This window comes from Ptychodera flava, chromosome 11 (assembly GCF_041260155.1).
Source record: "Ptychodera flava strain L36383 chromosome 11, AS_Pfla_20210202, whole genome shotgun sequence".
Taxonomy (NCBI): Eukaryota; Metazoa; Hemichordata; class Enteropneusta; family Ptychoderidae; genus Ptychodera; species Ptychodera flava.
Window position 1 is genome coordinate 5,833,346 of NC_091938.1, and position 14,457 is coordinate 5,847,802.

Here is a 14,457-nt window from a genome sequence, read left to right on the forward strand (position 1 = left end):
ATTGGTAGACAGACAATACAGCTGATATTTGCATATGTTAATACAGGGGGTGGGTGATATAGCTACATACCAATATTGTGGTATACCGGTCTATCGAAAGAAGCATTTTCAACAAAAGCCTTTCTCAAACAGTCAATACACAATGCATCCCTAAAAATAAGGACACGTAATTATTTGAGAAGAAGTCCCTTGAATGGAATTGTAGAAACTCAATGAGTGTATTTGTACGAATTGTCAAAGACCCACGAGAAAAATTTCTCGAGGGCCCATGGAATTGTAGGTGAGTATGTACTCAAACAACTACAATAGTTGTCTGAAGTTAAAAATACGGGAGAATTGTTCCCGTTTTTTATGGTCACGAATTGTGGGACGCCACTTGGATATATAAACTAAACAAGACATTCTGTAGGTGAGGAACATCCTTGGATATAATGTTTTGTCAATCGTGAAGTTTTTTGAGCAGTTGGTTATAAAGCCGAAAAAAGCCTCAATCGTGCTTATATCGTCACTGCATATTTTTCCACGTGATTTGCGTCATATAATGGATTTGATGTATCTGTTTCAGTGTGACAGTGGAGGTACTGTCGAGAAAATGCTCTCTTGTACCTCCATGCTGTGACTCGTGGAGTATTTTCAATTAAATTTACCTTCTGTCTGAACAATTCAGTTTGTCATTAAGATGCAAAAACCGTTTCAACATGCAGTTTGTCACAATTTATCAAAATGTAGCCATTCTTGGTATATATTCGTAGAGAATTATCAACATTGCATTGCAATTCGTGCTTGTTGCCTAAGGTACTTTGTATTTGAAAATAAATCCTGGGGAGATGAAGGAAAATGTTTCTAAAAATAAAAAAAATGAAAATAAAAAGGGGCATGCTAGCGCTGTTTATCAGCTTCATTTAAAAGCAATTTCACCAGCTTGATCATAATGTCAAATGGAAACAAAGGACGAACACCATGTGATTACCCAACATCATTAAGAATGAAGCGAGAACAGAATCAGAGATTAAGGGGGAGACCCACATTCGTAGACACTTATCTTTAACCTGATTTTTCACCATTAAAATGAATCTTTAACCCGACATGTAGTATATGTTTGGGTAGCTTGATAATTGAAGATTATAAAAATTGTAAGAATATTTCAAAATCTGTTTGCGTGTGTTTGTTTTGCTCAAAAATGTGTGTTTTTGAGTTTTTTCACTTAAAAAGTGTAAGTACGAGAGGGTGATGGCAATTGGTGAGCCGTTTACTGCAATCGATAGCAGGGTAAGGTGTGTAAAAAACCGTGTCTTGGATTTTTGATACTCCGCTTTGTTTTTGCACAATTAGCCTTGAAAGTGAGAAGTGGTGGATTCTGAATAAATTAACGGCTTTTGTCCACGTTTGTCACGATATCTTTTGTTTCTGGAACATTATGGAAATTCTGAGACACCGTTTTGTAGAAACAGTCACTAACTACAACCTGTGCAAAGATGAGGCTAATCCGTCAACGTGGCGCCAAGTTACACTCTCCAGAAGTTGCGATACATTGCCAAAAACGGAACGGAGTAAATCGCAGAAATGTGTATGCGACCCTTGGAGTCGCACAAAGTCAGCTAAAATTCCGGTTCGCTCGCATTTTCGGTGGAAATTCCCAGCCCATAATGAAGTACAGGACTTTTTACACAATTGTCTGAATTTGTGGTATGAATGAAATTATACATGACGTGAAAATTGGAAGAAAATGAACACTGAAACGGCCAGTTCGCGGCGTAAGCGTTACGCTTTATTTACACAACTGTCATTCCGAGCTAAATCTGTGGATAATCTTCTTGCTAAATGCAAACTAGGGTATTAACTGTGCACTGTAGTGTACCAGTTTAATTTGATTATCAAGCGAAGAAATGGCTGGCTGCGTATATACTTCGTAAAAATTATGTGATTTTGCATGCCAAGTCCGATGACATTGTTTTCCTCTCTTTTAGTTGCGCAATCGTCACCGCGTTTTCAGCTTCCTGCCCGGAGAGAGACACGTGACAATGAATTTACAATGTGGTACATACCGACAAAGACGAAGTTCATTCAGACGCCGTGTTGCGTACGTTAGCTTTTACGTTCCGTACTGCATGTTGAAGTACGACCACAGTCCGCCTTGAACAATATGGCATGGAGCTAAAAACGGACAGCTACATGAACGCGGTTTCCGACCTCAGAAGCACCAGTGCCGGGCTAACTTTGTGTTGTGCCAGGTTAACCCATCGTTAGGCTAAACTAAATATAACACCTGACAATATCTGGTATCTAAAACGATTTCCTAATGGCAAGATAAAAAGTTGGCGAAGAACTGAAATAAATCGATTCTGACACGAAACTTGAACAATTCAAAAAGCGACTTGTTTTGGCTTCGCGAGTACCATGGAGGCGAGTACCTAAAACAGATGTGAATCTGTGACCACGCTGATATTAAATTGAATGCGTCATTCTAAAATCGCGACGGTCGAATTTCGTACAAGTAATGAAATGCGTGAAACTTCAGTCAAACAGTTGAATATCGCGTTGGCTGATATGTGGAAACGAGCATTCGTCGTTCTCCGGTGGCGACTGTACGTTGAACTACTATAATAACGACGATAGACAGACCTGCAGCACGCTGCAGCACGCTGTTTTTCAGCGTGATTGAGTTTATTCACAGGAAAAAGTAGTTGCTGATTCGAACAAAGCACGTTCATGGTTGTTAAATTTTTTCAAGTTCATGGAAATTATTCTATCATTTTCAATTTTGGTTTCTTTAACTTTACCGCATAAGTTTATAATTACCTAATAACAATTCAATCGCAATGATTTTAAAGCTATACTGACATGAATTTGTGCTGTGAAATATCGCATACTTTTCAATCGAGATTGATTTCGACCCTGGACTTCGACTCACTGCATGAGCAGTCCGCCAAATGAAAGTTCAGTTGATCGAAACAAATTATGTCTGCTGTATGATTAGCTCCGGTACAAATTAAAAAACAAATGCTAGGTCAACATTCTGTTTACATTGTAAATCACGGCATCATTCTAATGTAATATAGCAAAACTGTACGTGCGTTATCCGCATCACGTTCCCTCTGTGCCCGCATAGAATTTACAAAACGATTGGCTTACGTTTCCAAACCGGGCAGAGCAGACACCAGATTTTCTCGTCATAAATTTTCGAACTATTGCCATATTTCTAATTTCTACTGAGAGGAATGTTGCTCGCCCAACTGTCGAGACAAAAAGACGTCGCAACCATTTTCACAAAAAATATAGAAAACTTGTGGTGACGTACAGGAACGTAATCTTCATTGCATGCTTTACGTGTAACCGTAACGTAGCGAGGCCGGTAACAGTTTTAGTTGCCGGAATTCGCTGGGCATTTGCAGACGTAAAAAATCATCTGACATTTTTATCACCAGTCGCAATTAGTTCGGAGCGGGATCAATTTTGAATGTCGGACTTCATTAGGTGCAGACAAACATGTAAACTGTTATCAGAAAAAGACGTAATTTTTGGATTTTCGGAGTAGCCTAGTTTGATTGGGGCAGGGTCAGTTTTGAATGTCAGACTATACTTTGCATTGAGTCCACGTCATTTGTTAGCGGACACAAATGTACGTTTTGGTTTGGCGGCGATTAATTTTGACTAGTGCTGGACTTTATTTGGCAAATATGTAAAGACAAGGACCTACTACTTGGATTTTCGGCCGTTATTTGTTTTATACGGGAACAGTTTTATTAAATACGTGTCATAGGAAAACGAGGTAAAAATAATTAAAACTACAACGAGCAGCCTCTCTGTTGTGCGCAAGATGTATTACAAGTTTTTATTCGAAGCTCAGTTTAGTCATAGACCCTCTCGAAAAACGGGACAGGCAACTTGTTGAATGAGTAAGCGTTTTGCGTTACATGCAGTCCTCGCTTGCGACCATTTCCAGTTTACACCTTTTCAACGCATCGCAAACTGGAGTTTTAAGCCTGACTGTTACTCTGACAATTTTAACTGTTCTCTCATTCCTGGCCATATGCTTGATATTTCGCTTTTGTGGATCATGCTTTTGCAATCGACGGCTACCTTCAGCATGTTCAGTAGCCGCGACATACTTCCTGCCGGCAGCTGGGAAGAAGACTGACGCATGCGCACTCCTCCGGACGGAATTAACGTAATCTACTTACGCTCTTGAGATAGCCTTGACTAATCTTGAAACCGTTAAGACATAAGAAAAACACGGCACGCGAACTGGCCTACAATGTTCATTTTTGTTAAAATCTAACTCATTTCCGAGTGTGTTAGGGTTTCAAACTTATCATCCACTCAAAGGCCATATTAGACAGATTCAAAATCTACCATAAAACAAAAAATGACCAAAATCACTCAAGGAAGGTGGGTCTAGTGTTGCCGTATCGTTTAGGCTTTTTACTCATTATCGGTAGCACTAGCGGACGCCACCGCTCATGTTTTCAGTAAATTTGCTGCTGTCAGGAACTTACACTGTCAACTAAGTTCAAGCACGTGGGTGGAGGGACGGTGGTCCAAGCAATTCCTTTTTGAGGGTTTTTTGTTCAGGGTAGGTGTGCATGAATTACGTCCTCCATTAATAGTAGCATTTGGAAGGGCTGGACTTGTGCTTGAAATACTTTCAATATGGATATAACCAGTCAGTATTAAAGGGTCATTATTTCGAACAGAGTTTTTACCACTACCCTAACACCAGTATAAATGGAAGTGTTAAAATTTCGAAATTTTTATATTGGCTTTATTGTACGGTAGTTCCCTTTTTTGAGGATGTGGTGGCCCTGAAAAGGGCCGTTTGGTATGTGTATGCTTGGCATACAATTTACTTCGAGCTTGTGTATTTGGTGACGGCTTTGGTGCCCTCACTGACGGCATGCTTAGCAAGCTCTCCGGGCAGCAAAAGACGGACAGCAGTTTGGATCTCTCTGCTTGTAATGGTGGAACGCTTGTTGTAGTTGGCCAATCGTGATGATTCTGTGGCGATACGCTCGAAGATATCGTTGACAAAGCTGTTCATGATTGACATGGCTTTGGAGGAGACACCAGTGTCTGGATGGACCTGTTTCAACACCTTGTAGATGTAGATACCATAGCTTTCCTTCCTTCGTCTCCTTTTCTTCTTGTCTCCAGTGCGCGCAGCTTTGCTGACACCGGCTTTCTTGGCAGCTTTACCACTCGTCTTTGAAGGCATGATGATGTGTAGTCGACTTTGCTATGGAAACAGTGAATGATATGTCTTCCGAAACGAAGCTTATTTATAATCAAACAAATGCAAATGAAGGATTGTTGATGTTTGGCGGGAAACGACACGAACCGAGTAGAAGGTAGAAGGGAATTCCCGCCCCAATGTCGTTTTATTTTAAACGTTGTTGACACTTTCAATGACAGTGTTCGTTATTGCGTCATTTGGCTTCGTAGAACAACAGAATTCTTTGGCAAAATCTGTGCGCTATTTAAAAATTGGCATGTGCAGAGAAAAGATCTTTTCAATTTTAATGCCGATTTTATCGATTACAAAAAGAGACAAGATCAAGGCTGAAACAACAGGACACAGCAGTCAGTCTCCCCTGAGGTGGGGGGTTCTTTGTGCAACAGTTTGTTTTATATAGTTTTATTGATTTTGACTGTGATATTTCAAATAAATATTTCGATTCCAAACTGATTTCTGACTTCTTGCAACCACAGTCCCTCCACCACAGTCCCTCCACGGACTGTGTTGCAACCTACGACCTAGTCGTAGGTCGCTGTGCGCCGGAGCGCCCGCACGCGACGGAATCTTTCAGTCTATTAATTACCTTTCACCTTATCTCCTCGCTGTCTGTATCAGAGGGTTATCAACGTCACAGCCGTCCCACACTATGGATGTAAAAAATCTATTTTTGTACATCCATGCCCACACGTAGTGAAATAAGACTTCTTGTAATCATTCGTTTGGTATCTCCATGTACTAATACAGAAAGCAGTCAGACTGTTTGGAGTTGAAATCTTTATTTGAAATATCACAGCAATATAATAATAAAACAAACCGTTGCACAAAGTACCCGAACCCTTCCCAACCCCAGTGGAATGACTGCTGTGCCCTGTGCTGAAACCACGGGACAATCGAGCCGTGTTGTTATGTATAATCTTTCGCAATGTGGACAACCTTTAAATCCCTGATAAGTCCAGGGATTAGCATAATCAGTCGTGTTGACTCAATGATTACAAGATGTGTATATGAGAGATCAGCGTCCTTATAATGGGGTGTAAAATAAATAAAGAGTCAAGAGGCTAGATTAGGTTATAATAATTTATTTTATTTACTCCGATCAGCCAGAGCATGAAATAAAGGAGAGGAACTGTCACTGATAGAGAAAACAGTGAGACCATAGACCCTCGTTTTTCTCGAGGGTCTATGGTGAGACAAACTCAATACGTCTGGGCCGCCTGTGGTACTAGTTGTTTTTTTCTACTGATATTACACGTTGGACAGTGTCCACAGGTTTTGATCATGGCTTTTGATTGTTAGTCATAAGTATCTTCTGAAATCAGATAACTTACAAAACAGATTTATGAATGAATTGTTTGCTGCCCCGTTCAGAATGATTTATTGAGTGAAAGGTAGAGGGCGTCCTCATGGTACTCTTGAATTGTCAAGGCCCCCTTGCATACCCATTTCTTTCACCCCCTTCATTTCCTCTTCCGTCCCCTGTCGCTAATTGTGCTTGTTCCTTTAAAACATTCAGTCTGCTAACATCAACATCAAAAGATTGCCTTCAGAAGTGCTTTCGTTTTATTCAGAATATTGTTTTTTTTCCTTTACAGCAGCCTGAGGAACCAATCGAAGAGGAAACTCAACTTGAAGACGTTCAAGTTGAGAAACTGGACATTCAAGAGACTGGCATTGAATTTCTTGACAAGATCTTCGAAGACGCTTCAGCTCCATTTAACAAAATGTTTGATGTGAGGGAGTCCATCGACTCCGCCGTGAAAGCGTTCAAAGTCATTGCAGGTTATAATAGCGACGACACCATGAAAGACGTTATTTTAGGCCTGAAGAAGAAATTCCGTAAGTATTAAAAGCAGTCGCGTTTAATTTAAATGGCATACATGGAGATGCGTTATAGAATATCGCACACAGATAACACGATTTGAACTAATTTGGGATAATTGGATCTTCATATTTTTTCAAATTTCTCAAAAATGTTAGGTGCCCTATTGGTGAATGTCTCGATATTACAAATTACTCATAAAAACAAGTGTGTAACGTAAAAAGAAAAGCAGATGAGCTAACATTTGCAGATTTTCAGACATTACTTCACCATCCAATTGTCCCAAACTAGTCCCAATCGTGTTAGATGGGAATGGGTTTGTTATAGACTCCAAAATTATCGAGTGTTAAGATCTAATGATTATGGACTTATGAATTTATATTGCGATAAGTTAATTAGCAGTGACGCTCGAAAGGAAGGCTGCTATCTCCGTGAAATCACAGCTACAAGTAATCTTTTTCTTGTTCATTAGGAAAGCGTTGTTTTATTCCAGGGATTTGCATATCACTGCGGTTGTAAAACGAATCAAGGGACACATTTGAAGATAGGCAGAGAAAAATGAACAGTACAGAGGTCTTGAATATTTTTCTCGTATGTTTTAAAATAAAAGATGGAGCACACTTTTTATTGTTGAGTTAATGAAACAGGAGATTAAATGCATCTTTGATCGACAGATTTCGCTATGCTTGAAAAGTAAGCAACAATATAATTCGAAACTCTCTGGTTTTTATTCGTTGCATAAAATAGTGTATATTTAATAACCAGGGTGGTTTTAAATTATTTGGGTGATCACCAACTATGGGATTCAATCGTATCATAAAGAGCTAAAATCACTATTTTTCACATCAAATCTGTCATTTCATAGTGAGACCTGATATGATTTGTCGAACTATTGTTAGTTGGAACGGATGCAGCAGCATTAATTTTGGTTGCTTTGTCTTTGCAGCTGAACTTCAGCTTGAAGTTCAAGAAGGATCGAAGTTTGTTCTCACGACAGGAGCAGAAGACAGCGAAGAAGAAAGTCTCGCCGACACTACTCCGTTGGAAGTTATCAACGCCTTCAGAGCATTGAGCGACCTCATTCCAGCATTCATTGACCTAGCTAATACTGCAGTGGCCTCAGCTGTTGCGCTGATCACCAGAGCCAAGGAGTTCAAACAGTTGATTCGGGACTCCGGGCTCAAGGGGTGGAAAATTCCTAAAGCCATAGCAAGGACTTTCCACAACGTCAAAGAGTTCAAGAAAGTTCCACAAATCGTAAAGGCCTTCAAACAGGCGATAGGTGATCTCGTCGAGGACTTACAAAACGCAGCAGAAGATCAGGAATCTGAAGAGAAGTAGGACCTTGAACTTTTATTCTCCAATATAAGTAAATGGGAGAAAATCATTAACAGTACGGGGACAATAAAGCATGATTTTTAAACAAATAACTTATTAATAGTATTTCCACAAATTTCTACGGATGATAAATAGCCAATTTACACTGTATTTTTGCTACACTCAATGGTGCATGCGATCTCGTAGTATTTAAAGGGATACAGTCGTCAGAAGTGCACTCAAATGTCGTATGGGACCCACACGACCAATGTAAACACTGTTTTCAAGGTAAGATGGTGATTGGTGAAAGTTAACACATGTCTGTCATAATCTATCATCGTATAATTTACATTTACATTGTTGATGATGAGGTGCATCTAGATATCGTGACGAAATACATTGTTTGTAAACAAGAAACTCGCACAGGCGCAGTTCCGACGACTGTTTCCGTTCTGCAGACAAGTTACGTCTGATTCCACCTCGCGGTAAAGCCAGTAAGGCATACGGCCAGAGGGCCTTTTCAGTGTGCGCGCCATCTTTGTGGTAAATGTTACCTGTAGAGATTCGTACTGCAAGAAATTTTGAGTCTTTTAAATGCGGTTTGAAAACTTATCTTTTTGATCTGTATTATCAATGATTTGTTTTTGCTTTTACGGCACATTTTTTGCTCACGTGTGAACACGTGAGCATATGTCGCAGCGATGTCTGTCTGTCTGTCTGTCTGTCCGTCTGTCTGTCTGTCTGTCTGTGTGTCTGTCTGTCTGTCTGTGGGTCCATTTTCTCAAAAACGGCTGAACGTATTTCAGTCAAATTTGGTAGACATCTTCAGAATTCAAATGGCTAGAACTGAAAAGGTTTTGGTGGGCGTGGCTTGGATATTAATGAAATTATGAAAGTTTTAATTTTTCTGTTACGCCGCGTATGACAAGTGAAAACAATCGACTGTTTGAGGGCGCTGTGAAAAGTGCTTGTCCAGGTTGGCTACAGCTGGATAGCTCTGGTTTCAACCACGGTCCCTCCGTGTTTCAACCTCGTATTGAACATTAAAAATATGATATTTTATTACTCATTCAACTCACTATTCAAGATAAAATATCGTTTAGCAAATTAGCTTTATCCTTGGTAATTGATTGTTTCCCTCGCTGCTCGATCGCCAGAAATGAGTACATACGTTCTTAGCCCTGCGTACGATGCTGTGTGTTCCGCTACAGCTAATAGCCCTGCTCGAGCGGGGCTATTAGCTGTAGCGGAACACACAGCATCGTACGCAGGGCTAATTATACGTTCTCTACCTAGCCTCATGGCATGGAAGTGCTGATGAATAATAACTTTGGGTCAAAGGTATTGAAGTGTCCAATCAGGTTCGTGCACAGAGTCCAAGGCCATGACCTACTTCATGTACTTCTGCACTGTTTGATTTTGCTTCGCCAAGAAACGTATTCGTCATTGTCCATAGAAGTATGTTTGCTCTCCTTTGAGGTTGTTTGTGAAACAAATTCCGGGATAGGCCTTGGAATGCATACGATCGGCATCGCGGCAGTGCATGTAGCTAGCCCTACGAGTATGGCGAGAGTGTCCGGCTTTGGCTACGCCGCCTCCCACCTCCGGTAGGCGCTACCCGGCGTAGCCAAAGCCGGACACTGTCGCCATACTCGTAGGGCTATGCATGTAGCGTACCATGCTTGTGTAACTGCCGAGCTCAACGTGCATTCACGGTTGATACTCGTGTACAATCATGATGTGTTCAATTCTGATGAAGATTCATAAGTCTTACTTTTGCAGTCTTTTTTCCGTACGATAATCCCGACAATACGTGTTACTGTTAGACGAGGTGGCCATTTTATGATAAGTTTCAATACTGCACAGCTACATAGCATCACTATCGTGTGATCGAGGTACAGCGTTGTTGAACGGGATACAGAAACTCTGCAGAGGGAGAAACGATCGTTGACATGAACAGTCAATGTACTTCAGCACGTAGTCCGCAGATAGCGGATCGAGAAAATAAACGTGTCCCAGTAAATAACGGAATATTTATGTACATTAACTCGATATTAATCAAATTTCCAGCTCATCGCAAAAAAATGTATTGCAAAGATTAATTTGTCACTGACAAATACTGCACTGTATGGAAAAAACAGTCTGTAGAATAGTTCAACTTCAAGTGGTATTACCCGAGACAAACACTTGTGTTGTCAATTTTGATTTCATTTCATAAACTTCATACTTCATCGAGTATCGTGTATTTCAGCCTTTGTGAAGCCATTTTATTGATATTTTCAATTTTTGTCTTGGCTTTGTTGTGGAACATGTTGAATCGTCTCCGTGGACATGTAGGCAAAAGTGTGACGGGGTCGAAGTGACTTGGGTACCTGGGGCCGACCAAAACCAGTGTGAATTACTGGGGTCAAAGCGGACAGCGGCCGGATGACGTGTTCCCCAAGCGAGCTACCTTCAGAAGTCTGTTTCATCGCAAAAAACGTCAACTTTTAAAACCCGTCATTTATTTACTGATGTTATTCTCAGCATCACAAACATATACGCCTCTGCTATGTATCACAGCAAATAGTTATATTTGAGCGCCCCGTAAATGGGATCCTCGATTTTTTGCGAACCCGGAAGTGTGTCTTGCTCAATGCATTTCCTACCCATAGCGAGGGAAACTGCCCGCGTTCCCATGCTCCCATGCACCCTTTTTCAATGCCAGTGCAACGCCATCTGTGCAAAATTTGTGGTGGTATGCTCCCGTGTTATGGAAAACCTCTCTTATTCTAACAATGACGTAGTTGACTTTGGACTTCGATTTCGTAAATGTGATGTCCATGCAGTGAGTTTGGGTTGGCGCGCTTATAATGCAATCTTCGCCCGCCTGCGGTCCGATATCCCGCATTTATTAGCGATATTTATCTGTTTTGACTTGACCAAAGTTGGCAAAACTTGCTATGTACATTAAAGATACTATGATACAAGATTATTGAAAGTCATTTGACATTTTTTTCAGCCAATTCCCAATATGCATATTAATGAACCTTCCAAATTAGGGATATATACTGGCATTTACTTGATAAAATTTGGCGAAACATGCTGTGTACATTGATCATTATACCAGGTTATAACACTATTGAAAGTCATTTTGCATTTTCATGTCAGCTAATTCATAATTTGCATAAATAGCTAACAAGCTTTCACGGTTTGGCATAGAGCTTGAAGGACTTGACCAAAGGTAATTACACATGCTATATTGTGATACAATGACAGTACTCAAAGAAATTAATTATTTTTATTTCAGCTAATTACATATTTGAATACTTAATGACCTTTAGAATTGATCTGTGGTGAAATTCATTGTGTTGATCATAACACTTTAAATGTAGCAAAGCATGTAGCAAAGGTTCAAACTTGCACATAAATGCAATATATAATGAAACACGTGAGCATTTTCAGTTCATATCTGGTCTTTACCGCAGCACTGCTCGTGTGGTGTTGTCCTTGTCTTCTGTATTTTTAAATTTTGAATTTTTTTGTGTGTTCTGTACAGCGCACTGTGACGTATGTGTAGTACGTTTTTCAAGACATTTTAATAAATAATGATAATAAATAATAATTAATTTACGGCGTTTAAATTTGTGAGAAACCGTCAACTAGTACAGAGGAACTGTATTTATTATATCTTGTCCAGAAAATCGTGGCCGATTCCAAGCCACATGTTTTATATATTGTTAACCGTCGCCAAACCACACGTTGCAAACGAAAATAAGCTCGAAGATCAAAAGTGCTACTCGCCTCAAGTTCACTTTCCTAAAAGCTGCACTAAATAATACTCCATATCCAGGCCGAAGCTCGTTTCCTCATACCAAATCGAGCTTTCGTCAAAAGGGCGTGTGGATGAAACCAAGGCGAATTAATAGTGTCCATGAAGATACAAAGTCTTTCCAAAGTCTTGCATATCAACAGCGGAAAATGGATGGCCCTTAAGTTTATAGTACCTCGCATCTTCATTCAATTCAATTCAATTCAATTCAATTCAATTCAATTCAATTCAATTCAATTCAATTCAATTCAATAGAACTTTATTTTTCCCAAATATGGGCATTTAAAAAGTGTGGCTGGAATGCAACACATCAAAATATCAAAAATATACGAACACACGCGTACAAACTTGTACTTCGTGAGAGTGCATACAATTGCATACACATATACGGACAATAGACAATATACGGACAGACAGAGACAGGCAGGTGGGTAGAGAGACGGAAGGGTGAACAGAGAAATAGGCAGGAAGACTTAGTCTGACCAGTCCCTCCACGTAACTGACTGACTGACTGACCGAAATTTTGCATCTTGTCAACACGGCAGTGAAGTTCAACACCACTGTGGTACCATATCGTTTTATAAATGGAGTTATACCCACTGTCATGAGTAACTCTAACCTTTACCCATTTTTAGCTCACGTGTTGACACACGTGGGCATATGTCGCAGCGAAGTCTGTCTGTCTGTGTGTCTGTGTGTCTGTCTGTCTGTCTGTGTACTCAATATCTCAAAATGGCTCATCAGATCAGAATCAAGTCTGGTACATAGCTTTAGTTTGCAAATGGCAAGAACTGATTAGTTTTTGGTGGGTGTGGCTTGCTTACTTTTTGCTCATTTGCATAATTAATGATTTTAGAAAAAACTGATCTATATTGACAAAGACCGCACACAATTTGATGAGATTCGCTACAAATGTTGATCACGCCAAGATATATCAGCTTTGAAAGATATTAAGGGGTGACGTGAAAGATAATTACTAATTTGCCTGGTTAAATGAAATTTCCTAATTAGGAGTATATATCTGAATTTACTCGATCAAAATTGATGAAACTTGGTATGCATATTGAAGATACTATGATTTAACGTTATTGAAAGTCATTCAGCATTTTTACTACATCCAAATCCAAATTTGCATATTTAATGAATTTTTGAAATTAAGGATATATATTTGAAGTTACATGACCAAAATTGATGAAACTTGCTATGTGCATTGAAGATACTATGATAGAACATTATTAAATGTAATTCAGCATTTTTACATCAGCCAATTAATAATTTGCATATTTTATAAACTTTCCTAATTAGGGGTATTTATCTGATTTGACGAGACAAAAGTTGATGAAACTGGCTATGCACATCAAAGATACTATGATAAACATTATTGAAAGTCACTAAGCATTTAAACTTTAGCCAATTCCTTATTTGCATATTTAATGAACTTTCATAATCAGGGATATTTATCTGTATTGACTAAACCAAAGTTGACAAAACTTGCTATGCACATTAAAGATGCTACGATACGACATTATTGAAAGTCATGAAGCATTTTACTTCATCCAGCTCCAATTTGCATATTTAATGAATTTTTGAAATTAGGGATATATATTTGAATTTACATAACCAAAATTGATGGAACTTGCTATGTACATTAAAAGTACTATTATGTAGGCTAACATTATTGAAAAGCATTAAGCATATTTGCTTCAGCCAATTCCTAATGTGTGTATTTAATTAACTTTCCTAATTAGGGATATATACTTGGATTTGTTTGATCAAAGTTGGCATAACATGCTATGTACATTGATGATTATACCTGGTTATACCAATATTGGAATCATTTCGCACTTAAGTTTTCATGTCAGCTAATTTATAGTTTGCATATCTAATGAGCTTTCAAAGTTTGGAATATATAGTTTGAAGGACTTGACCAAAGGCAATTAATTACACTTGCCATATAAAGTGGTGATACAATGATAGCAGTCAAAGAAATCAATTATTTTTATTTCAGCTAATTACATATTTGAATACTTAATGACCTATAGAGTTAATCTGTGGTGAATATTGTTTATTATGTTGATCATAATTATTTCAATGAAGTTGCAAACATGTGGCAAAGGTTCAAATTTACACATAACTGCAATATATAATGAAACACGTGAGCATTTACAGTTCATATCTGGTGTTTTGAGTGATTGGCAACTCGACTTGTGCATGTTATTTTGATTGTTTCTAGATTTTGCATCTAGTAACCAATGGTGACGAAGGACTCTAAGTAAC

General features: G+C 39.0%; 3 protein-coding genes across 5 annotated transcripts in view; 1 reads left to right on the forward strand and 2 right to left on the reverse strand.

Moving 5' to 3' along the window:
• The window catches only part of LOC139143372 (histone H4-like), a 36,368-nt gene that overhangs the window by 1,129 nt on the left and 20,782 nt on the right, over window positions 1-14,457 (reverse strand). The window lies entirely within an intron of this gene.
• LOC139143370 (uncharacterized) lies at window positions 31-8,520 on the forward strand. Of its 2 annotated transcripts, none has more exons than XM_070713629.1 (3): window positions 31-409; window positions 6,826-7,069; window positions 7,999-8,520. In XM_070713629.1, the coding sequence occupies exons 2-3, from the start codon at window positions 6,955-6,957 to the stop codon at window positions 8,391-8,393; spliced, it is 510 nt and encodes a 169-aa protein (XP_070569730.1). In that variant the 5' UTR covers window positions 31-409; window positions 6,826-6,954; the 3' UTR covers window positions 8,394-8,520. The 2 variants fall into 2 exon arrangements, with proteins under 2 accessions (XP_070569730.1, XP_070569729.1); XM_070713628.1 differs by having other exon boundaries at window positions 34-280; window positions 7,999-8,519.
• On the reverse strand, window positions 4,664-5,229 carry LOC139143364 (histone H2B, gonadal-like). Its single transcript, XM_070713620.1, has one exon. The coding sequence runs from the start codon at window positions 5,210-5,212 to the stop codon at window positions 4,844-4,846; it is 369 nt and encodes a 122-aa protein (XP_070569721.1). The 5' UTR covers window positions 5,213-5,229; the 3' UTR covers window positions 4,664-4,843.

Coding starts and splice junctions, on each gene's coding strand:
- LOC139143364 (XM_070713620.1), bottom strand. CDS start 5,212: ATGCCTTCAAAGACGAGTGGTAAAGCTGCCAAGAAAGCCGGTGTCAGC.
- LOC139143370 (XM_070713629.1), top strand. CDS start 6,955: ATGTTTGATGTGAGGGAGTCCATCGACTCCGCCGTGAAAGCGTTCAAA. Junction 7,070..7,998: donor AGGCCTGAAGAAGAAATTCC/GTAAGTATTAAA, acceptor TTGTCTTTGCAG/CTGAACTTCAGCTTGAAGTT.